A 25,947-nucleotide genomic window follows, 5' to 3' on the forward strand; every position below is an offset into this window, starting at 1 on the left:
CCCCTAAAGCTCGAACTATGGCACGTTGAAAGACTGACGAAGCGTTTTTGAGGCCAAAGGGCATAGCTAAAAATTCATATTGACCCTCTGGTGTCACGAATGCAGTTCGCTCAACCGAATCGGGGTGAATTGGCACCTGATAGAAGCCACTGGCCATGTCTAGGCTAGAGAAATATTTACCGCCTTGCAGGCGATCTATTTGGTCTGATATTAATGGCAAGGGGTATCTATCTGACACAGTATTTGCGTTGAGTTCTCGATAATCTATGCACAGTGACAGACTTGTCACTGCCGTCCTTCTTTTTTACAAGTAACATTGGACTAGCGAAAGGGGAGCTACTTGGTCTAATTACGTTAGATTCTAGCATTTGCTGAATCTTTTCTCTTACTATTTCTTTCTCACTCTCGCTAAGACGATATGGTCGTCTTTGTACTGTTTTGTTTACGTCCACTAAACACATTTCTAAAGAACCTGTCGTAACACGTCTATTTGGAATGCCATCAATGAGAAATTTGGAATATTTGCCCAGTAGGTCGTTCAATTTTAACTTATCACTATTACTTAGCTCCAAATTAACATTACTTTTATGATCTATCTCGTTTACATTTTTATCATTATTTAAAGACAATACGGTTTGAGTTTTGTAGATATCGAATCTATCTCTTTCTAAAGTTACTCCAAAACCAAGCTCAAAAATGTCTTGTCCAATTATCATATCATATTTGAGGCACTTATTATCTACTACATGAAATGACAATTCAAAATTAAATTCAGAAATTTGTATGGTGGACAGAATCTGCATATTGCTCTTGACAACATTGTCGCCTATGCCTCTCAAAACAACCATGTTATGGATTCTCTTTCCAGCCAGCTTGGCGCCAACTGTTTCTTTAACCAAAGAGCATTCTGATCCAGAATCAAAGAAAAATGGAAACTTCTCACCAAATTGAATTGCAGTCCCATTTGGCTGATGTAATGCGCACATGTCTACTCTCCTTTCGTTGCTGCTTCGGCTCGCTGTTGCTGTTCCTCTCGTACACACTGAAGCGATATGTCCAACGCCGCCGCACTTGAAGCAAGTAATTGTTGATCTCTCTCGTACCATCGTTGTCCTGTTGTTGCTTTCGCCATGTCTAGTCTCGTTTCGTTCTTCTGTTCTCCTCTTGCGACACTCCATTGCCTTATGTCCAAGTTTTCCGCAATTATGGCATCTAATCGGCGTCTGCATTTTGAATCTCTTCCTCTCGGGTCCCTCTGATGCAGAAAATTCTAAATTTCTGCTGAACGTGTGCGCCTTGAGTTGTTGTTGCAGTTCAGCACGTGATTTTATGTTTGTGGTGAACGCTACACGCTGCAGTCTGGGTCGATTTGGGATGCATGAGCCAATACTAGGGATATAGCGATCTCCTCATGGGTCATTGATTTCCACTTGGTCAATAACGATGTAATTAGTCGGCTTGAATACACCGAGAGGCATTCATTTGCATTAGGACGTCCCTTGAGCATATTGAGCAACACTGCTGCCGGCGTCTCGTTGCCTTCGTAACGTTCCATGAACAAATCTCTGAATTGCGACCAGCTCATTCCGGGAAAACAAATTTGCGAAAGCCACTGCGATGCACTACCGAGTAGCGATTTGCTAAGCGTCATCACCAAGGATGCACCTTCTTTTGGATGTTCACTTAAAATCATATCCGCCGTTTTGCACCATGCTGCCGCGTCGGCTCCTGCAGCTTCGGGGTTGAATATCGGTAACATCGCGGCGCGCGTGTCAGGTTGCGGCGTTGCTTTTAATAGTTCGGTTATCACTCTATTTTGCGATTCTAATAGTCTGCGCCAGCTATCTTCCGAGTTATCTTGTAGGGGCGGTGATCCCACTTCTGATGTCGGGAAATGTTGGTCGTTTTTCTCAGTCATTTTCTATTTTGCACACGCAGCGAGTCGCAATGATATTCTTCCTTATGACCTTTCACTTCCGATGGCTGTTTTCGATTGCCTTTCCATTCCACTTCCTTCCTTCCATCATTGCGCCACGCTCAGCAGGGCTTTACTCTCTTTCCCTACCGCGCTCTTATTCTAATAAGCTTCTCTGTCTTCATTTTCAATGCTCATTTATTTCCTTTTGTACCATACACTTAACTTATAATTAATCAGTAAATAATATATAGGAATTAAATCTATCTTATCTCCGACATATATAAATGTAATAATTATAGTTTTAGCATATAATCATTTTCTCATCGCTGTTGTTAGTCGCAAGCCGACTCTTCTCGGCCGCTCGGCTTTATTTTATTTTTGTCATTAAGTTAACGAGCTTTCGCCCGTCCTATGCTAAAAGGCGGGCCCACTTGTACTTTCTATCTCAGTGCATACGCATTCTAAATCGGAGCTTTCTAGCACTCCATTTCATATGCGAACAAATAAACATTTTATAACGTTGTGAAACAAATAATTTCCTGTTTTGTTATTTTAAAAAAAAGGGAAAAAGTCATTAAAAAGTCATTGACGTGATCTAATTAATAAAATTAACAATTCCACGAGCATAAAATAGTGCGAACATACCCGTTTCAGTTTTTGCGCGCTATATTAACATATGTGCATTTTTGAACATAAACGGCAGTGCATCAGTGAAACAATTATTTTGTATTTATACATAAATCATTTAATAATATAAATAAATTCAATACAACCAATTGTTATTCGGTCCGCCAACATACATACATACAAACATACGTTCCACTTGCAAGTGCATTTGAATCACACAAGCGTTCATATATATATACATTCCACGGTGTACGGTTTGAGCGCATAGTGGGGTAAATCGTGTTCGCTGCGCTCAAATATAATTAAATATAATAAAATAAACAAGAACTGTAATTTTGGCGACAAAATTAATTTGTGCGTGTTTTTACCTAAATTGAGCGTATTTCAATTATAGTGGCGATGAACTCCAGCGCCGCCGTCACAGGAGAACCCACTTCATCTCAGAGTGCGATTTTAAAATGAAAGGGAAAGGGTATCCTCCAGGATTTGAAGAAGATCCAAGGCGCCCTGCAGCCAATGTCAAAGGTGGAGGATGCTATGCTCCATGTGCGTCTTGGCCAGATGGTCGCCAAGTACGATGATTTTAAGGCCATCCACGGGGAGCTTGAAGAGTTAGACATTGCTGAGATAAGCAGCGACTTGCGATGGACAGTGTCTGAGCTTGTAGCTACGATGCATGCCGCAATCGAGCACCCATTTCACCCTTGCCAGCGGAGGTTCCACCCTTGCCAGCGGATAATTATGAAAACTAAAGAATATGTTATTGCATATCATTTTAAATGATTTTTCAATCCAAGATCAGTGAAATATATAAAAATTATTTTTGGAGTTATACGAAGATATTTAATTTCTAATATACAATTGTACAAGGGTTGAAACTAGTATCAAAAGGAAAAAATTGTCATAAGAAAGTGAATTTCCGTTAAACCTGAAGGGTCAACAAAAAAACTCGGAACAATGATCGACCTGATGCGGCCCTTTTTTATCAGTTACACTCAGGTGGAAAATGTATGGCAAGGCCTCAAGAAAGGACAGGAGATGCCTGCTGGCATGGGAATATATATAAATGTATATTTGTTTGGTTATGTGTGAAGGATCCCACGCACACACAAACACACACACATACGCGTGCAAGATTTTCCCGATCATTGACGAACAGTAAAGTGCACTTAAATAATTATCAGAGTGAGTTATATGGCAGCTATAGGATATAGTCGACTGATCCCGGCTGTTCCGACTTATATACTGCCTGCAAATAAGGAAAGAAGGATGTTTGCAAAGTTTTAACTCGATAGCTTTAAAATTAATAGAGTAGTTTGCGTAGAAACAGACAGACAGGCAGACGGACATGCTCATATTGACTCAGAAGGTGATCCTGATCAAGAATGTATACACTCTTTCGCCTTCTTCCGTGCGCGCTGCCGTGCCGGCTCCCCCGCCCCCGCTGCTGCCCCGCATGCCGTCTGCCCTTGATGCCTTCTCTTCTTCCGTTTTTCTAAACACAGCAGCGCTGGCCCATCCGACGCTGCCGGGCTGACTTGCTTTGTCGAAAAAATGTCGAATTGATGAGTCATCCGCCATACAGCCCTGATTTGGCACCCAATGACTTCTTTTTATTCCCGCACATCAAGAAAAAAAAGTGCGTGGTCAACGAATCGACGCCAGAAGATGCTGTTGAAGCGTTTCAAAAAAATGTTTTGGAGGGGTCTCAATCGACAATTACAACATGCAAAAGTGTACAAGTCTTGCTGGAGAAAACTTTGAAAAACAATAAAACCATTTTTAATCATAAATATTCGCATTTTCATTAGTCGCATAGAAATATATATAATTAAATATATTCTTCAAAATAGTTTGAAAAAATATATTTTTAGTTGAGTTCAGGTTTTGATACAGTGTGATTCTTTAAAACTGCTTAGAATTTTAGAATTTCAGAACAACTGCTAAGAATTTTAGAATTTCAGAAATAACTTATCTTTGGGGCTCTAAGTCCCTTTTATAGCTACCCTTGCTGAAGCTTTTTGCAGATTAAAGCTCGAAGGAAGCTTTTCTCTCTGAGAGGCTTTGTTTTCTGAAGGGAATAGATTGAGCATTTACTTGAGGTGTCAGTTGACGTGGAAGGCTTTGGGTCTCAAATAATCGAGGTGTGAAGAAAATGTGAAATTTCCTGTGAAGTGGGTGCCCATTTAAGAATGGTTTGAGCTGTTTAGTTTTAATTCACTTAAAAGGAGTGAGAAAGATTTGAGTTGGGATTCTGTTTACCCAAATATTGCTTTGGTTTTCAATCTGAAGTGACTCTTATAAATTGGAAATATGAAATGAGGCTGTTTTCAGCCGAATTAGAATAATTAAATGTTTATGTTTTTACAAAAATTGGAATGAGGCTATTTGCAGCTGGGTTACGAATTTCAATACAAAGCTTTACTTAAAGAAATTTTGTTGATATGTTACTTCCCCATCCTTAAGAATTTAGCCTGCCCTCAGGAGGTTAGATTGGGGTATAACTTTAGGTCATGTTCTTTATTGTCTGAACTTTTAGGTCCTTTTTCGGGACTAATAACCTTTTGTTTTTTATAATTAATTATTATCCTATTGCTAGTAGTATTAATAAAATTGTTTGGGTTGTAAAATATTGTTTGGAATGGTTTTGGAATATTTCTTTGGCCACGATATAGGATAAACACTCGAGTTTAGTTATGTTGTTGTTTACATAAATAGTTCGTGTGTAATCAAGCATAGTATTTGTTATTATTAAATCTTTTATTTTTATAGAACAGTTGAATGCTTTTATTATATTATTTCCTTCTGCTATTAGATCTTTATTTATACATATCGTTATATGACAGCTATAGGATATATTCGGCCGATCCTTATAAAATTTTGTACATAAGATATTTTGTTTATTTACATACAGGCAAGATTTACATGCCTGTATGTATATATTTGTAGACCTCGTTTTCTAAAGTTTGGTTGTTAGGTTGTGTATATTACATTACTCTGTGTAAATTAGTGTATTCTTAAATGCAAGACGGCTCTTGCTTATTCCGCCTCTGCAAGAAGTTGTTTAGGGACTGTCGCAGAGGCCAGCTGGTTGAAAAGACAGCTTCCCGCGTTTTTTTTGTTAGGTATTAACCTGTGTATTTGTAACCTTCCATAAGTGTTTTTTTGTGTTTAAAACAAGAAAGGAAAGCTAACTTTTTTCAGAGTGTGGAGGTCGAAGCGGTAGAGAGAACCAAGAAATTATTTTGTATCAGTCTTCACCAAGGATACTCCAAAATGCCGAATCCGAAATGTAGGGTACGGAGCGTAGCGACGAAAAGGGCAATATATCCGTTCCGCTCTGGCACACGGATTATTTTGCCCAAAATAGAATCTGTACCAAATCCCATCTTTCTAACTTAAAAAACAAGAAGGTATGCCATGTGAAAGCGCTGAGAGACAGATGCAAACGGAGATCAGGAATTGTCCCGTTATTGGAAGTTTTGGAGATTTTCACGGTAGCGTAGCAACAAAGTTAGCTTATTGTCAGGTCGTTTATTTGAATTTGCGATAGAGAGAGCACCAGACGTAAAATAATTGACCTGCCTAAATTGAACGAAGGCAGCAACCATGTGCTAAAGCAGCTTTGGAATTTACAAAACTTCCAACATCTCTAACATCAGTATTCGGAACATCTCTTGCATCAGTTGGGAATACTAAGATTGCTGAAAGGTAAATATAGTGGATAGATAGTGAAAAGCTCAGTGAGACAAATTTGTGTTACAGTGAGAAAGCAACCTGTAGTGTGATCTCCACCGGCCGGTTAGCCTTGCGCACGTCGCGTAGCGTGTTCGCGCTTCTCATCAATGTGGCAAGTTACCACTGGCTGAAACAACGGCAACCTAACGGAGAGGAAGGAAGTGAGGAAAAAAGGAGTGAAGTGGATCGACTGTAAGAGATCGAGTACACGTGGCAACCTAACATCAACTGATGACGTAACGAAGCAATATGCAGAGAGGCTAAAGCAGCAGGTACCATAGCAGCCAAGCTTGGGACTCACTCGTGGCATGAACTCGTAACCACGTGATCTCGCAGATCCACCGATCCTATTCTTCCACTCCGCACTCCCCCCGCAGCGACCCGAACTCAGCAAAAGACCCCGTGAAAAGAGATCACGAACTAGGATGTGAGAAGTATCAAAGCGTTGGATCAATTAAAATTAGAATTAAGATTTTGCTAGAGATTGTTATTTAGGGTAATTTCTACTTTCATTTAGTTTAAATGTAACTGTAAATGCGCCAGACAATCGCCACCTGCCTTCACTTGCAACGATAGAAGCAACGTGTAGAATAATTATATTATATTAGAACAGAATCAAAGAAAAATGGAAACTTCTCACCAAATTGAATTGCAGTCCCATTTGGCTGATGTAATGCGCACATGTCTACTCTCCTTTCGTTGCTGCTTCGGCTCGCTGTTGCTGTTCCTCTCGTACACACTGAAGCGATATGTCCAACGCCGCCGCACTTGAAGCAAGTAATTGTTGATCTCTCTCGTACCATCGTTGTCGTGTTGTTGCTTTCGCCATGTGTAGTCTCGTTTCGCTCTTCTGTTCTCCTCTTGCGACACTCCATTTCCTTATGTCCAAGTTTTCCGCAATTATGGCATCTAATCGGCATCTGCATTTTGAATCTCTTCCTCTCGGGTCCCTCTGATGCAGAAAATTCTAAATTTCTGCTGAACGTGTGCGCCTTGAGTTGTTGTTGCAGTTCAGCACGTGATTTTATGTTTGTGGTGAACGCTACACGCTGCAGTCTGGGGTCGATTTGGGATGCATGAGCCAAGACTAGGGATATAGCGATCTCCTCATGGGTCATTGATTTCCACTTGGTCAATAACGATGTAATTAGTCGACTTGAATACACCGAGAGGCATTCATTTGCATTAGGACGTCCCTTGAGCATATTGAGCAACACTGCTGCCGGCGTCTCGTTGCCTTCGAAACGTTCCATGAACAAATCTCTGAATTGCGACCAGCTCATTCCGGGAAAACAAATTTGCGAAAGCCACTGCGATGCACTACCGAGTAGCGATTTGCTGAGCGTCATCACCAAGGATGCACCTTCTTTTGGATGTTCACTTAAAATCATATCCGCCGTTTTGCACCATGCTGCCGCGTCGGCTTCTGCAGCTTCGGGCTTGAATATCGGTAACATCGCGGCGCGCGTGTCAGGTTGCGGCGTTGCTTTTAATAGTTCGGTTATCACTCTATTTTGCGATTCTAATAGTCTGCGCCAGCGATCTTCCGAGTTATCTTGTAGGGGCGGTGATCCCACTTCTGATGTCGGGAAATGTTGGTCGTTTTTCTCAGTCATTTTCTATTTTGCACACGCAGCGAGTCGCAATGATATTCTTCCTTATGACCTTTCACTTCCGATGGCTGTTTTCGATTGCCTTTCCATTCCACTTCCTTCCTTCCATCATTGCGCCACGCTCAGCAGGGCTTTACTCTCTTTCCCTACCGCGCTCTTATTCTAATAAGCTTCTCTGTCTTCATTTTCAATGCTCATTTATTTCCTTTTGTACCATACACTTAACTTATAATTAATCAGTAAATATTATTTGAATTAAATCTATCTTATCTCCGACATATATAAATGTAATAATTATAGTTTTAGCATATAATCATTTTCTCATCGCTGTTGTTAGTCGCAAGCCGACTCTTCTCGGCCGCTCGGCTTTATTTTATTTTTGTCATTAAGTTAAAGAGCTTTCGCCCGTCCTATGCTAAAGGGCGGGCCCACTTGTACTTTCTATCTCAGTGCATACGCATTCTAAATCGGAGCTTTCTAGCACTCCATTTCATATGCGAACAAATAAACATTTTATAACGTTGTGAAACAAATAACACAGTGTTACAAAAATGACAAAAGTGAATGAACTTTTGAAGTGACATAGTAGGAATTGTTCATTGGGTCGAGTATATCACAAAACCATTTTTGAAATATTTCTAACACCCTCAAAATCTTGATTTATGGTTAAAAAAACCGTTTTTCGGGACTTGTTTGCGCTTAAAAATTCCAGAACGCGTTTTTTTCAACCGATTTGAAAAGTTTTGGTGTTTTTTAATAGTGAAATGTTGTAGCTTTTTAAAAAAAAATATATCTTTGATTTTGTTAAACAAAAAGAACAAAATTTTTACATCTGAAACTGAAGTTTTCGACTTTTGTTCGTGTTTTTCGGATTTTGATGCCAGTTTTTCGGTACAACTTACAAAAATTCTGTCATTTTTGCCACATATCAATATTGTCTCATTAATTCTGAATAAAACCATGGGAGCACTATAAGAAGAAGAGCTTATTCCTGTCTTCTACACACAGGTACTCCGGAGCGCACGCAAGGTTGAATTGACTTTTTTTGGGAAAGGCGTTATAACTTCACCAATTGTCATGACTTTTTGATGAAATTTGTCTCGTTTTATTCAGTATTAATAAGACAACATTGCTATGTGTCAAAAATGACAGAACTTTTGTAAGTTGTACCGAAAAACTGGCATCAAAATCCGAAAAACACGAACAAAAGTCGAAAACTTGAGTTTCAGATGTAAAAATTTTGTTCTTTTTGTTTAACAAAATCAAAGATATATTTTTTTTTAAAAAGCTACAACATTTCACTATTAAAAAACACCAAAACTTTTCAAATCGGTTGAAAAAAACGCGTTCTGGAATTTTTAAGCGCAAACAAGTCCCGAAAAAACGGTTTTTTAACCATAAATCAAGATTTTGAGGGTGTTAGAAATATTTCAAAAATGGTTTTGTGATATACTCGACCCAATGAACAATTCCTACTATGTCACTTCAAAAGTTCAGAATCACTGTTACACTGTGTAATTTCCTTTTTTGTTATTTTAAAAAAAAGGGAAAAAGTCATTAAAAAGTCATTGACGTGATCTAATTAATAAAATTAACAATTCCACGAGCATAAAATAGTGCGAACATACCCGTTTCAGTTTTTGCGCGCTATATTAATATATGTGCATTTTTGAACATAAACGGCAGTGCATCAGTGAAACAATTATTTTGAATTTATACATAAATCATTTAATAATATAAATAAATTCAATACAACCAATTGTTATTCGGTCCGCCAACATACATACATACAAACATACGTTCCACTTGCAAGTGCATTTGAATCACACAAGCGTTCATATATATATACATTCCACGGTGTACGGTTTGAGCGCATAGTGGGATAAATCGTGTTCGCTCCGCTCAAATATAATTAAATATAATAAAATAAACAAGAACTGTAATTTTGGCGACAAAATTAATTTGTGCGTGTTTTTACCTAAATTGAGCGTATTTCAATTATAGTGGCGATGAACTCCAGCGCCGCCGTCACAGGAGAACCCACTTCATCTCAGAGTGCGATTTTAAAATGCAAGGCAAAGGGTATCCTCCAGGATTTGAAGAGGATCCAAGGCGCCCTGCAGCCAATGTCAAAGATGGATGATGCTATGCTCCATGTGCGTCTTGGCCAGATGGTCGCCAAGTACAATGATTTTTAGGCCATCCACGGGGAGCTTGAAGAGTTTGACATTGCTGAGATAAGCAGCGACTTGCGATGGACAGTGTCTGAGCTTGTAGGTACGATGCATGCCGAAATCGAGCACGAGACGTCGTTGCGCTCTGCTCGAATTGCTGCCCATTTCACCCTTGCCAGCGGAGGTTCCACCCTTGCCAGCGGATAATTATGAAAACTAAAGAATATGTTGAAAATTTGTTGGTGGAAAATTTATGGGAAGGCCTCAAGAAAGGACTGGAGATGCCTGCTGGCATGGGAATATATATAAATGTATATTTGTTTGGTTATGTGTAAAGGATCCCACGCACACACAAACACACACACATACGCGTGCAAGATTTTCCCGATCATTGACGAACAGTGAAGTGCACTTAAATAATTATTAGAGTGAGTTATATGGCAGCTATAGGATATAGTCGACTGATCCCGGCTGTTCCGACTTATATACTGCCTGCAAATAAGGAAAGAAGGATGTTTGCAAAGTTTTAACTCGATAGCTTTAAAATTAATAGACTAGTTTGCGTAGAAACAGACAGACAGGCAGACGGACATGCTCATATTGACTCAGAAGGTGATCCTGATCCTGGATCCTGGAGTAACACCTTATTATATGGCACTTTCGATCAATCAGTTATAGGCAGCTATAGGATGTAGGCGACCGATCCCTCCCGTGCCGACTTTTGTACTGCCTGCAAACAAAAGAAGGATGTGTCCAAAGTTTCAACTCGATAGCTCTAAAACTGAGAGACTAGTTTGCGTAGAAACAGACAGACAGACGGACAGACTGACATGCTCATGTCGACTTAGGAGGTGATCCTGATCAAGAATTTATACACTTTATAGGGTCGGAGATGTCTTCTTCACTGCGTTGCATTATTTTGACGAAAATTAGAATACCCTCTGAAAGGGTACGAAGGCTTCTATATATATTTCTGCCTAGGCCATACTAAGTGTTGCCTGGCGCCGCCTGACGTTTTTGTTGGAAAGTTCTGACGCACACTGAGCAACAACGTGCTCAGTGTTGTACAGTGACTTGAAAAACTCAATTTGGCAGAAAATGTAATTAACTCGTGAACATTATTGCCTAATCACATTTCACGGCATTCGACGTGAAGAGTGCATCGATGAACTTAAATCTTTGTATGGCGATGAAGCACCATCTTATAGCACTGTGAAAAACTGGTCAAAAGCGAAGGTCGTAAAGGTCGTTAAAAGGCCAGCGCCTTTTTGACCGGCAAAAATGTCGAATTGATGAGTCATCCGCCATACAGCCCTGACTTGGCACCCAATGACTTCTTTTTATTCCCGCACATCAAGAAAAAAAAGTGCGTGGTCAACGAATCGACGCCAGAAGATGCTGTTGAAGCGTTCCAAAAAAATGTTTTGGAGGGGTCTCAATCGACAATTACAACATGCAAAAGTGTACAAGTCTTGCTGGAGAATACTTTGAAAAACAATAAAACCATTTTTAATCATAAATATTCGCATTTTCATTAGTAGGATAGAAATATATATAATTAAATATATTCTTCAAAATAGTTTGAAAAAATATATTTTTATTTGAGTTCCGGTTTTGATACAATGTGATTCTTTAAAACTGCTTAGAATTTTAGAATTTCAGAACAACTGCTTAGAATTTTAGAATTTCAGAAATAACTTATCTTTGGGGCTCTAAGTCCCTTTTATAGCTACCCTTGCTGAAGCTTTTTGCAGATTAAAGCTTGAAGGAAGCTTTTCTCTCTGAGAGGCTTTGTTTTCTGAAGGGAATAGATTGAGCATTTACTTGAGGTGTCAGTTGACGTGGAAGGCTTTGGGTCTCAAATAATCGAGGTGTGAAGAAAATGTGAAATTTCCTGTGAAGTGGGTGCCCATTTAAGAATGGTTTGAGCTGTTTAGTTTTAATTCACTTAAAAGGAGTGAGAAAGATTTGAGTTGGGATTCTGTTTACCCAAATATTGCTTTGGTTTTCAATCTGAAGTAACTCTTATAAATTGGAAATATGAAATGAGGCTGTTTTCAGCCGAATTAGAATAATTAAATGTTTAAGTTTTTACAAAAATTGGAATGAGGCTATTTGCAGCTGGGTTACGAATTTCAATACAAAAAGCTTCAGCTTTACTTAAAGAAATTTTGTTGATATGTTACTTCCCCATCCTTAAGAATTTAGCCTGCCCTCAGGAGGTTAGATTGGGGTATAACTTTAGGTCATGTTCTTTATTGTCTGAACTTTTAGGTCCTTTTTCGGGACTAATAACCTTTTGTTTTTTATAATTAATTATTATCCTTTTTGAGATGTTCTTAAATTTATAAATCAAATATATGATTATAATAATAATTATTATTGCTAGTAGTATTAATAAAATTGTTTGGGTTGTAAAATATTGTTTGGAATGGTTTTGGAATATTTCTTTGGCCACGATATAGGATAAACACTCGAGTTTAGTTATGTTGTTGTTTACATAAATAGTTCGTGTGTAATCAAGCATAGTATTTGTTATTATTAAATCTTTTATTTTTATAGAACAGTTGAATGCTTTTATTATATTATTTCCTTCTGCTATTAGATCTTTATTTATACATATCGTTATATGACAGCTATAGGATGTATTCGGCCGATCCTTATAAAATTTTGTACATAAGATATTTTGTTCATAAGATTTACATGCCTGTATGTATATATTTGTAGACCTCGTTTTCTAAAGTTTGGTTGTTAGGTTGTGTATATTACATTACTCTGTGTAAATTAGTGTATTCTTAAATGCAAGACGGCTCTTGCTTATTCCGCCTCTGCAAGAAGTTGTTTACGGACTGTCGCAGAGGCCAGCTGGTTGAAAAGACAGCTTCCCGCGTTTTTTTTGTTAGGTATTAACCTGTGTATTTGTAACCTTCCATAAGTGTTTTTTTGTGTTTTTTTTTCAGAGTGTGGGGGTCGAAGCGGTAGAGAGAACCAAGAAATTATTTTGTATCAGTCTTCACCAAGGATACTCCAAAATGCCGAATCCGAAATGTAGGGTACGGAGCGTAGCGACGAAAAGGGCAATATATCCGTTCCGCTCTGGCACACGCATGTGAAAGCGCTGAGAGACAGATGCAAACGGAGATCAGGAATTGTCCCGTTATTGGAAGTTTTGGAGATTTTCACGGTAGCGTAGCAACAAAGTTAGCTTATTGTCAGGTTGTTTATTTGAATTTGCGATAGAGAGAGCACCAGACGTAAAATAATTGACCTGCCTAAATTGAACGAAGGCAGCAACCATGTGCTAAAGCAGCTTTGGAATTTACAAAACTTCTAACATCTCTAACATCAGTATTCGGAACATCTCTTGCATCAGTTGGGAATACTAAGATTGCTGAAAGGTAAATATAGTGGATAGATAGTGAACAGCTCAGTGAGACAAATTTGTGTTACAGTGAGAAAGCAACCTGTAGTGTGATCTCCACCGGCCGGTTAGCCTTGCGCACGTCGCGTAGCGTGTTCGCGCTTCTCATCAATGTGGCAAGTTACCACTGGCAGAAACAACGGCAACCTAACGGAAAGGAAGGAAGTGAGGAAAAAAGGAGTGAACTGGATCGACTGTAAGAGATCGAGTACACGTGGCAACCTAACATCAACTGATGACGTAACGAAGCAATAAGCAGAGAGGCTAAAGCAGCAGGTACCATAGCAGCCAAGGTTGGGACTCACTCGTGGCAGGAACTCGTAACCACGTGATCTCGCAGATCCACCGATCCTATTCTTCCACTCCGCACTCCCCCTCCGCAATGTGGGGGGACCACTGGCAGAAACAAAGGCAACCGGATGGAAAGGAAGGAAGTGGGGAAAAAAGGAGAGGAGTGGATCGAGTGTAGGAGGTCGAGTACACGTGGCAACCTAACATCAACTGATGACGTAACGGAGCAATAAGCAAAGAGGCTAAAGCAGCAAGTACCATAGCAGCCAAGCTTGGGACTCACTCGTGGCATGAACTCGTAACCACGTGATCTCGCAGATCCACCGATCCTATTCTTCCACTCCGCACTCCCCCTCCGCAATGTGGGGGGACCACTGGCAGAAACAAAGGCAACCGGATGGAAAGGAAGGAAGTGGGGAAAAAAGGAGAGGAGTGGATCGAGTGTAGGAGGTCGAGTACACGTGGCAACCTAACATCAACTGATGACGTAACGGAGCAATAAGCAAAGAGGCTAAAGCAGCAAGTACCATTGCAGCCAAGCTTGGGACTCACTCGTGGCATGAACTCGTAACCACGTGATCTCGCAGATCCACCGATCCTATTCTTCCACTCCGCACTCCCCCCGCAGCGACCCGAACTCAGCAAAAGACCCCGAAAAAAGCAATCACGAACTAGGATGTGAGAAGTATCAAAGCGTTGGATCAATTAAAATTAGAATTAAGATTTTGCTAGAGATTGTTATTTAGGGTAATTTCTACTTTCATTTAGTTTAAATGTAACTGCAAATGCGCCAGACAATCGCCACCTGCCTTCACTTGCAACGATAGAAGCAACGTGTAGAATAATTATATTATATTAGTCGAGAAAAAATTGAAGTCTAGTTTAAGTTAGCATAGGGCGGAGCGGGAGCGAAATCAAAGCTTAGTTGCGCTCTCCACTTCGCCGCAATAGATAAGCTAGGCTTAAGTTCTTTTGGTTAAAATAAATAGCGAATTTTAACGTTGAGTCGAACGCTTGGTTTTTCTTTTCGTCGTTGTTAAAAATTGTAGTAAACAGCCACTTTTAATTTTTTTTTTAAAGTTTGAGATAAACTAATCTCAGTAAACAGTTCATATTCTTCCACTCCGCACTCCCCCCGCAGCGAACAGCAACATTTTTACAGAGATCTGCATCTTCGATGGGCCCAACTAACCTGCATCGGCGGAAAAAGCGTAAGTCTGGAAAAAGAAAATGTTCTTTAATTTTGATTTCCTTAGCTTTTTTTTTAGTTTACTTATTTTGTTATGGCGCTAAGGCGTATGAAGTGTATTTTGATTTGATTTAGTAAAGATAATGTATATTATAATGGAATAGAAGAGTATTATCTGGGTCTGGGGCTTATGGTGATGCAGTTTTCAGGAAACTCCGAAATCGTTTGAGTATGTAGAGTGCATTATTTTTGGGATACCAAATAGATTAATGTCGAGGTATCAAGGCAGGAAGGGTAAAGACCAGGGGAGCGTACAACATCTCAGCCACCCTGATCAAGCAAAAGTTTTCCTGATCCTCAATACAACCCGTGTCCGTCCGTTTCCAACAGGTCTCAATTCAAATATTTTCCCGATCATTGACGAACAGTGAAGTGCACTTAAATAATTATTAGAGTAGAGTGAGTTATATGGCAGCTATAGGATATAGTCGACTGATCCCGGCTGTTCCGACTTATATACTGCCTGCAAATAAGGAAAGAAGGATGTGTGCAACGTTTTAACTCGATAGCTTTAAAATTGAGAGACTAGTTTTCGCAGAAACAGACATACAGGCAGACGGACAGACGGACATGCTCATATTGACTCAGAAGGTGATCCTGATCAAGAATATATATACTTTATAGAGTCTGTTGGCACCTAGTGCCAAGACCTACTACCCACACTTATGCACACTTAGTAATTTGATCCAATCAATATGCATCAGCATGTCGCAATATACAAACCCACTAACCGATTTTCTCACTTATAAAGTAATAAGGTGACGCGGGGTCTACTTGTGGTCCGTTTCACGGGAGCAACACTAGAAGTAGACTGGTATGCCGCGGATTCTACTTGTGAACCGTTTTACACAGGATCACTCGAAGTAGGTTGATTTTAAGTGCCGTGGTTCAGACACTGAGTAACGAGACGATTGACTCTGATTTCGGAACTATCTTTATTAACTATCAAAAGGTCAATGTTATGGACGTGCTAAAACTAATGTTAATGCCAGGGTCACCCACCTCTGAGTCTGCTGACTCAGATTGTTTGTTCGTGTACTGCTTGCGCATTTCGGCTTAGCTGGCTGGTTTTTACTTGCATCGGTCAGTCGGTCATTCTTCCCGCTGATATGCTGATTCTGCTTCTCGCGCCGTCTACTAGTGCTGGGTTAATAGGTTGGATATAGTTTTATGCTTATTACTAATTATTTATAAGTGAGAAAATCGGTTAGTGGGTTTGTATATTGCGACATGCTGATGCATATTGATTGGATCAAATTACTAAGTGTGCATAAGTGTGGGTAGTAGGTCTTGGCACTAGGTGCCAACAGAGTCGGAGATGTCTCCTTCACAGCGTTGCACACTTTTGACCAAAATTATAATACCCTCTGCACCATCTTTTTCTTGCAGGTAGTATATAAAACGGAACGGCCGGGATCGATCGACTATATCCTATAGCTGCCGTATAACTGATTGATCGGAAATGCCATAACTTCGATCCGTCTGCCTGTATGTCTGTTTCTACGCAAACTAGTCTCTCAGTTTTAAAGCTATCGAGTTGCCACACATCCTTCCCATATCCTGATGGATTGTAGTATGCACATATATTGAATGCCTACTGTACCGAAAATACTTAAAGGGTACACACTGTAACACTTTGTTGCAGTGTTTACATATTTCAAAATCCCGGTCATAACACCTAAGTGGCCGAAATATGATCCGATCGTTATGGCTTAGCCCACACACGGGAAATGCTAGCTTCGGCATAATTGCAACGAACGGACAGCATATGCATACCCCTCGCGCCTACACTTGAGAGCGCATAGCAATATGCATAAGTATATAATACGTAGCCGTATCTCAGCCGCTGCCTGCGAGCAGCGCAGCTATGAGACTTAGCCTTAATTAGACTTAAAGAATATTGTAAAAATCAGAGACCTTTCGGTCGTTGGAGCGGCACCATTGCTGCTCCAATAAAATAAACTCCAAACATATTTCAATACAAAATAAAACCAAAAATATTTCAATACAAAATAAAACCAAACGTATTTCATGGCGACCGTGACATGAGTCCTGGAGGACTTAGGAAGATATTCGGAACCAAGGCTAAAAGGAACCAAAGGATAGAAAAATGCAAAGGGATTTAAAGGAAAAATACATCATACGAGAAAAACGTCTGAGTGAGTAAAGTGTGCACAATGGTACGTGGAGGTCTAAAGAAAAAAATCAACAAAAGAATAGCCCGCATAAAGTGGCTACTATTTGCTCAATCAACACCGCCCGCATGGACGACGGCGCAAAGGCTATACAACGAGCTTGAATTTTTAAGAGAAACCCTCCAAAACAGAGTACCACAGAGCACAACTCACTCAGAAAATCAAATTAAAGTTATAAACCAAAAACTAATATCGACACAAAACATTTCCAAGCCTCTGCCGAAACGACCACAGGTCTTCCCGACCGACTGCCCCGGACCTCTCAACTCTACAGCATGCAATTGCACATGCGTAAAGCCGAAGAATAATGCGAAGACCAACCCAAAACAGTAGCAGCAAATAGCAAGCGTGGGAGGCATTTTTTTTGTCTTCATGCACTGCGCTGCATATTTTTTTTGATTGCACTGCGTTGCATATTTTTTTATATCCATAATATAATATTTTGTAAAATTGAGCGGAACCTTTTCTGCTCGATTAGACGTGTAGCCTGTAAAGCTACGCAAAAAACTAGGTAGGAAGCTTGTTAACCTAAATGCGCAGTAATGCGATAAGTAAATTTTCAACAGAAGAAATTTATAATTTTAATGAAACACAAATAAAAGTAAAAACAGTGGATTCCACTGCCAATGTCATAAACAAGGTAGAATCTACCAACGTTGATCTATATTGGGTACATGCACTTTTAGTAATCATTGTCGTTATTATGTTCGCCGCTGTTTTTTATAAGATTTACAAGCTGCATAATAATTGTCTGAAAAAAAGGTATATGAGCCGGGGAAATGACCTGGATAAAATATAAGCAGCAAAATAAATAAAAATAAGAAAAAATATATATAGCACAAAAAACAGATTACACATAAATGTTAACACGTAAAAATCTAAGAAAATGAAATAAAAAAAAAAAATAAAATAAAATAATAAATATAAAATATGTCAATATATTCCTCTCAAAAAGTACGGCCCAACTAAAGGCATGGAATGGAACAAATTATACACAGAATTATCAAACATTAAAACTAATTTTGACAGATCATATAAGTCACTAACCCAGAATAGACCTATCCAAACGAACACGGTTAGGAAGCATGTTGAAATATTAGTAGAATGCATTAATGAAGCACGAATGCTAATACATAAACACAGGGAAAGGTTAAATCAAGATCATTGGTCACAGGTATCGAAACTTTTGATTCGACTACGATCTAATTTAATATTTGTTAAACAAAAGTACAGTTTAGAAATATCGGTACCAACCGTTCTAAACACCCCAATAGCAGTTGACACTGCACCTGACTCAGAATCAACAGAAGCGAATGAATCAGAGTCAGAAGAGATTCCCAAAGTAAACCTCAAAACAGAGGATGAAGATTTGAATAATCTTACTATTCCAGCGGTATACACTGATCTGGACAATTCAACAGATTCAGATACCTCCAGTGTAATAAAAAACAAAATAATTAACTTTGTAACAATGGCACAATCAAATATTGATTTTATTAATACAGCATCCAAGCTTATACCAGTTTTTGATGGTAAGGCTAAAAATTTAACAAGCTTCATTGATGCTTTACAAATAATAGAATCAATAAAAGGCGAGCACGAAGAATTAGCTGTCTCCATAATAAAAACAAAGCTAAAAGGTGTCGCCAGAAATCTAATCGGTAATGAGACAACAATTACTGAAGTAATTTCTAAACTAAGAGGCAACGTCAAGGGCGAAACTGTCGAAGTATTATCAGCGAAGCTGATGAACCTACAGCAGGGCAATAAAACTGCTAACCAATATACACAAGAAATTGAGCCGATGACGAAAGCCTTAGACAGAGCCTTAGACAAGCCTAAACAGAACGATGCTGTTTCCAAATTTGTCAATAGTTGCACCGAAGCAACTGGACAGTCAAATACTGTCCTATATTTCAAGAATTATCCACAGCGCGGCTTAAATCGCGGACGTGGAAATTATAGAGGTAATTCTCGTGGTAATTACAATAACTACAACAACAATTACCAAAACAACAACAAAAACTACAACAACCAAAATAACAGAGGAGGACGAGGCCAATATAGAGGAAACTATAGAGGCGGTGGAAACTCGTACCAAGGCCCCAATGGCAATAATCAAAGCAATGTCAGAATTGCACAAAATACTAACCAAAACACTTCGGGAAACTCCCAAAGCCCTTTAAATATTCAATAATAAAAGAAGTCAGAGTTCACACCATTAATCTCAGTCAAAATATATTTGTTTCATTTTTCAATGTAGCTACTGGAAAAGAGCTTATCTTTTTAATAGATACAGGTGCAGACATTTCCATTTTAAAAGAAACTTCGGATAACTTCCAAAACATCCAAGATCCAAGAATCACATCATAGACATAAAAGGCATAAGTCAAGATATAACCAAATCCAAAGGTTTAGTTTCTTTGGAGATACAGACAACTAAATACATAATTCCACACGATTTTCATATCCTAAATTCACATTTCCCAATTCCATGCGATGGAATAATAGGCATCGACTTTATAAAAAAATTCAATTAGACTTCAAGCCATCTGAAGATTGGCTTATAAAGATTGACCCAATAATTTAAAATTTCCAATTAATGTACCAATAACTCATAGTGATGATTAACTTTATTTATTGAAAATATAACTGGCTCAATCTCTTGATTTCGCCATCTGTCAAACAAAGCAAAGCAAAAACTCACACGCCGAATTTGCAACCGACGCTTCTAATACCTTCTTCTTCTCTACATAAATTTTATTGTGTGCCCAGTTTCCAAATCGAATTGTTAATTAATGCAGTTTTTTAGTTTTACAGTGACCGTTCATCAACATCCCGGCCCCCCCTGAAACACTGTTTCAGAATTTGGTAATAGGGCGAGCTTCACAATTGGACGGGTGGTTTCTCCAGTTGGAGTCTTAAGTCGTACAGCGCGGACCATTCCATCCTTCCCTGGATACGTTTCGATGACTCTTCCGAGAGGCCATGCTGCTGGCGGGGTGTGAGAATCCTTAAGGAGCACGATGTCATCTTTGGCCATGTTGACCGATTTGTTCATCCACTTTGGCCGATGCTGGAGTGATGTAAGATATTCCATGTGCCATTGTTTCCAGAAGCCTTGCAGCATAGCTTGAGTCTGTTGCCAATAATCCAAACGGTTGATTGGTACATTTGATAGATCGCCTTCTGGTACTGTCGTGTAGGGACGACCAATGAGGAAGTGTGCTGGCGACAGATAGTTGACCTCAGTGTCCGAAGTTGAGAATAGTGGACGTGAGTTGACCACAGCTTCTATTTGGGCGAGAAGTGTGTGCATTTTCTCAAAGGTGAGGACATTCTTGCCAATGACTCTATGAAGATGCAGTTTGACAGAGCGCACAGCTGATTCCCATTTGCCACCCCAGTGTGGTGCATGGGGGGAATGAAATTCCAGTTGATTCCTTCGTCTGCCAGGGCCTTCAGTACAGTGTTGTTGTGTTCGTCTGACTTCAGAAGAGTTTGCATTTCGTTTAATACCCTTTTTGCCCCGACGAAGTTTCTCCCGTTGTCGCTATACATTTGCGAGCATTTCCCGCGGCGAGAGATGAATCGTCTGAGTGCCGCCAAGAATGTGTCGGTTGTAAGATCTGTAGCCAATTCCAAATGCAAGGCAGAAGTGGCTAGGCATACAAATAGGCAAATGTAACCCTTTTCCTTGCGTGGATTTCGTCCCTTGTGGACCTTGAGGGTGATTGGCCCGGCGTAGTCGCAGCCAGTGTTTGCAAACGGAAATGCCTGCCGAACCCGGACAGACGGCAGATCTGACATGAATTGGTGAGATGTGTGTTGCCGTTGTCTAAAGCATTTTAGACAGTCATGCGTGATCTTTCGAATGAGGTTGCGTGCGCCAAACACCCAGTAGCGTTGGCGTGCGATCACGAATAATGCCGATACTCCAGGATGTAAGTGAATCCGGTGCTCATGTTCCAGAATGAGCTTCGTTATGCGATGAGATTTTGGCATAATTATTGGATGCTGCACATCCGCTGGCAGTTCTGAGTTACCTAAGCGGCCACCCACTCGCAGGAGTCCATGTTTGTCGATTTGCGGTGAGAGGGTGCGCAATTTTGATTTGTTTCCCAAATCTTGCTGGTTGAGGAGTCGCTTGTAGTCAGCTTGGAATTCGTCTTGGGCATGGCGAAGGTACAGGATCCGTGCGTCATGGATCTCCTCAAGTGTCAGCGTAGCGGTGTTGGATTTTCTGCGAGTGCGTCGGATGAACTTGAGAACGTAGGCGAGAATACGAAGTAGCTTCGGCCACGAGGAGACACGGTCGATCAGTTCATCCAATAGTGAGGTTTCAGTGTTGTATGTTCTCATTGTCGTGAAAGCGGAACCTTTTACTTCAGCCTGGACTTGTTCATCTGAAATGAAACTAGAATGAGGAGTGCTAGGTGTTTTTACCCATTCAGCTTCGGTTGAGTATAGCCAGTGTGGGCCCTTCCACCATAGGTTGTGGTTTACTAAGTCAGCAGCTAGCATGCCCCTTGAAGCGCAGTCAGCAGGGTTGTCATCTGATTTGACATGTTGCCAGTGATCTCGTGGAATAATGCCGAGGATTTCGGCAGTGCGGTTTGCGACGAAAGTCTTTAGTTTGGCAGGTATGTGCGAGAGCCAAGCCAAAACAATGGTAGAGTCGCACCAGGCGTAAACAGTGACGTTGTAGTTTTTCAGTGCAGCTTTGACTGAGTTGATGAGTCGACTTAGTAGCAGTGCGCCGCACAATTCCAGGCGTGGAAGTGATTGTGTTTTGAGCGGTGCAACACGAGTCTTTGCAGCAATAAGAGTAACCTGTATGTTACCATCAGGGAGAGTGACTCTACTGTAAACGGCAGCGGCGTAGGCTTTTATAGATGCGTCCGAGAAGGCGTGCAATTCAATTGTATCAGTAGAGTTGCCAATGTAGCGTGGAACCTCAAGTTCATTGAGCGTGTTGATATCGTTCTTGCATTTGAGATACCAATCTTCCAGGCTGAGCGGTAGCGCGCTGTCCCAGTCTAAGTTGAGAACCCAAAGTTCTTGGAACAGGATTTTGAATTGAATAACCACTGGAGCCAGCAATCCAAGTGGGTCGAAAATGCGAGACACGTCTGATAAAACTTGCCGTTTTGTAATCTTTCCCTCGCTGGGCAAAGATACCTTGTATGCCAATGTGTCCGTGTGCGGTTGCCAATGAATTCCCAAAACCTTGTTCGTAGTTTCGAGTGGACTGTATGATGTGTTGTTTGTGATTGTTGTCTCAGGATCGACAACGCGGTTGCTGTTGGAAATCCATTTTCCAAGTTCGAGTTGAGCACATGACATTAGTTGAATTAGTTCTTGTTTATATTGTAGAAGCTTTTCCTCGGTGTCAGCTCCTGTTAAAACGTCGTCAACGTAGAAATCTTCAAGAAGAATGCGCGCAGCAGTTGGATACAAATGTTGGTAGTCTCTGGCCAGTTGCTCAAGAACCCGTACAGCCAGAAATGGTGCACACGCAGTGCCATAGGTTACAGTGCAGAGTTGGTAATGTAGAAGTGGAGCTGAAGGATGTTCTCTCCAAACGATACGTTGATAGTTGCGGTGATGCTTGTTGATCCAAATTTGCCTGAACATCTTGATGATGTCCGCAGAAAAAACGTATTTATGTAGGCGAAAGCGTACGCATACATCGAACAGGTTTCGTTGAATGCTCGGCCCAACGTTCAGGGTGTCGTTTAAAGATTGACCAGAAGAATCTTGGAATGAACCGTCAAAAACTACTCGTAGTTTCTTTCCTAGTACCGGGTGATGTGGCATGTAGAATACCCTTCCATCGTTGGTGAGAATTTCGTCAGGGTTCATTTGGCGCATGTGGCCTAGAGAAATATACTCTTGCATGAATTTTACATACCGTGAGTGCAAATCTGCGTCTCTATGTAGACGGCGCTCCACAGAAGCAAAGCGTTGGGTTGCTCCCTGCAGAGTGTCAGTGAATTGTGGATCTGCATCCTTGAATGGAAGCTCTACGGTGTATCTTCCCTTGGAGTCGCGTGAGTGCGTGGTTTGAAAATGCTCTTCAACCTTAACATTTTCAGGATCATGGTGAGTGGTGATTTGGGAGTCCTCGATTTCCCAAAACCTTTGTAGAGTAGCATGGATATCGACTGTAGACAAAAATGACGTGGTGATTGATGGATTTTGATACGCAATCGATGTGATAACCCATCCAAAGATTGTTGAAATAGCTATTATGTTGCCTTGCGCATCCAGCTTCCTGTTGCCGGTTAAAATAGCCCATACAGAATCGGTGCCTAGTAGGACGTCTATAGGCGATGCCGAGTTGAATTCAGTGTCTGCAAGCGGAATCCCATTGAAGATCTCAAGCGCAGATGCATCAATATTTTCCCTTGCCAGCGTAGATGTGATTTTTCCTAGAATATGAGCTTTTACTTGTAGCGAGTGATCAGAAACTCGAGACTTGATCGTGAGTGTGCTGAATCCCCTCGTGGTATCGGCCTTGATTGAAGAAATGCCGGAAATGAGAATCCGCCCAGGAACCCGACTAAGACCCAGTGCCTTAATACAGCATTCCGATACATATGATAACTCCGAGCCCGTGTCGAGTAGCACTCGGCAGTTTGTGTATGTGCCTTGAGAGTTGCGGATGTGTACCAATGCAGTTGGCAAGGTACATGTTCGTCCTACTTGCCCATGTGACAATAGGGTTGGCGTGCGTAGTGCCTGTGACATGTGACTCGCAGTCACCGATGTCGTGTCTGGATCCTTGTGATCGCTTGAAGACGTGGATGTGATTTGAACCTCGTTGGTCTGCATAGCATGCGTGTGTATGAGTGTGTGGTGTCTGCTGCCACACTGCTGACAGTTGTACTTTGAGCTACAGTTTGATGACCTGTGACCTGGTTTGAGACAGTTAAAGCAGAGAGATTTGTGCTTTACAAAAGAACGGCGTTGGTCGATAGACAAACCAATGAATTGAGGACACTTAGACAGTTGATGCCCATCCGCATTACAATTCACGCATTTTGTCAGCGCAGCAGTTACCATGGCTCTGCTTGTCTTCTTATTGTTACCACCCTGTCTCGGTACAGGATCGCTTTGACACAGCTCAAATTCTTCACATCGTGCGTCCAGGAACTTGAAGAACTCTTCGACTTTTGGTGAATTTGAAGCACGGCTTGCATCTACCCATTTGCGGCGTGACTCTGGATCGATTTTGTTCAGCAATAAATGGATAACCCAGCAGTCTCGGTCCATATGGCCAATTGAGTCCAATGCACGGATGACCTCATTTGCACCATCTGATATGCTACGCAATATGGATACCTCTCCATTGTTAGTCGATGGTAGCTCCATAAAGGTGTCCAACAGGTTGTGAATAATTTGCCGTGGTCGATCGTATCTCTCGTTGAGGCGTTCCCAAGCGTTGTCATATGCCGTCTCAGAAATCGGCAAATGGCGTACCAAACTTGCAGCCTCGTCCACGAGGAACGATTTTAGATAGTGGTACTTTTGTATCTTACCCAGATGTTGCTTGCTATGTACAGTGCTTATGTACAGTGCTTTGAAGGCTGGCCACTCCTTGTAAATGCCACCAAACGGTTTTATGTGTATTTTCGGTAATTCTGTCTCCCTTACTGGCGCCGCGGCGTCAGCCTGGGTTGGTGTTGAAGTTGCTCCTAGGCGTTCGAAAAACTCTTGTTGTTGCTGCACTAAGCGAGAAATAGCGTCGTTGTTAGCTATTGAATCTCCTTCTGCATGTCTTGTTGGTGTTGTCGGCTCCTGTGAGCGCTTGAGGGAAAACAAAAGCGCACGGGCTTTTATGTACTTCGCCTCATACTCGTCGTAGTCATCCGCAGGATCAACCCAGCCCTCGACGTCGTCAAGCACGCTCAGATCATCTCCGGCAAGTTCGAAATCATTCCAAACCTTGTCGAGCCTGACTAGCAGTACCTCCACGGCGTCAACGCCGATTGATGCGGAAGAGTTTTCTGCTGTGTGTAGCAGTTTGGTGAGGCTGGATTTGAGACGGCCCCTCACTCCCTTTAGCCGTTTGAGTTGTTCCATCGCAATGGTGCTTTACTTTACTAACAATAACGAATCTGGCTCTGAAGGACCAAACTTCCTTATGATGATTAACTTTATTTATTGAAAATATAACTGGCTCAATCTCTTGATTTCGCCATCTGTCAAACAAAGCAAAGCAAAAACTCACACGCCGAATTTGCAACCGACGCTTCTAATACCTTCTTCTTCTCTACATAAATTTTATTGTGTGCCCAGTTTCCAAATCGAATTGTTAATTAATGCAGTTTTTTAGTTTTACAGTGACCGTTCATCAACACATAGTTCTGGCAATAATTCAATACTTCTGCCAGCAAGATCCCAAGTTATTCGGAAAATTGAGCTTAACTCAAAAGAAGACAGTGTATTTATTCCAATTCAGGAAATTCAGCATGGCATTTATATTGCAAATACCATAGCAACATCTAATAATGCCTTCATAAGACTACTAAACACAACAAATACCGACCAAGTAGTCAGTACTGATAACCTAACATATGAATCACTTTCGAACTACGATGTGGTCAACACAAATTCAGACAATAGGAAAAAATCCGTACTATCACAACTTTCAAAAACTTCCCTCCACAGTTCAAGTCACAGCTTTCTAGCTTATGCACCCAGTATAGCGATATA

The 25,947-nt window shown here is 40.7% G+C and overlaps 1 protein-coding gene across 1 annotated transcript; it reads right to left on the reverse strand.

Annotated features, from left to right (window-relative positions):
* Nucleotides 1–20,056: 20,056 nt before the first annotated feature.
* Nucleotides 20,057–25,314, reverse strand: LOC123258293. The gene is made up of 2 exons (XM_044718164.1): nucleotides 20,916–25,314; nucleotides 20,057–20,520 (listed from the first exon to the last, which is right to left on the reverse strand). Exons 1-2 carry the CDS (start codon nucleotides 25,312–25,314, stop codon nucleotides 20,057–20,059), a joined length of 4,863 nt encoding a protein of 1,620 aa, XP_044574099.1.
* Between the last annotated feature and the right edge of the window lie 633 nt (nucleotides 25,315–25,947).

This window comes from Drosophila ananassae, unplaced genomic scaffold, assembly GCF_017639315.1.
Source record: "Drosophila ananassae strain 14024-0371.13 unplaced genomic scaffold, ASM1763931v2 tig00000107, whole genome shotgun sequence".
Lineage (NCBI taxonomy): Eukaryota > Metazoa > Arthropoda > Insecta > Diptera > Drosophilidae > Drosophila > Drosophila ananassae.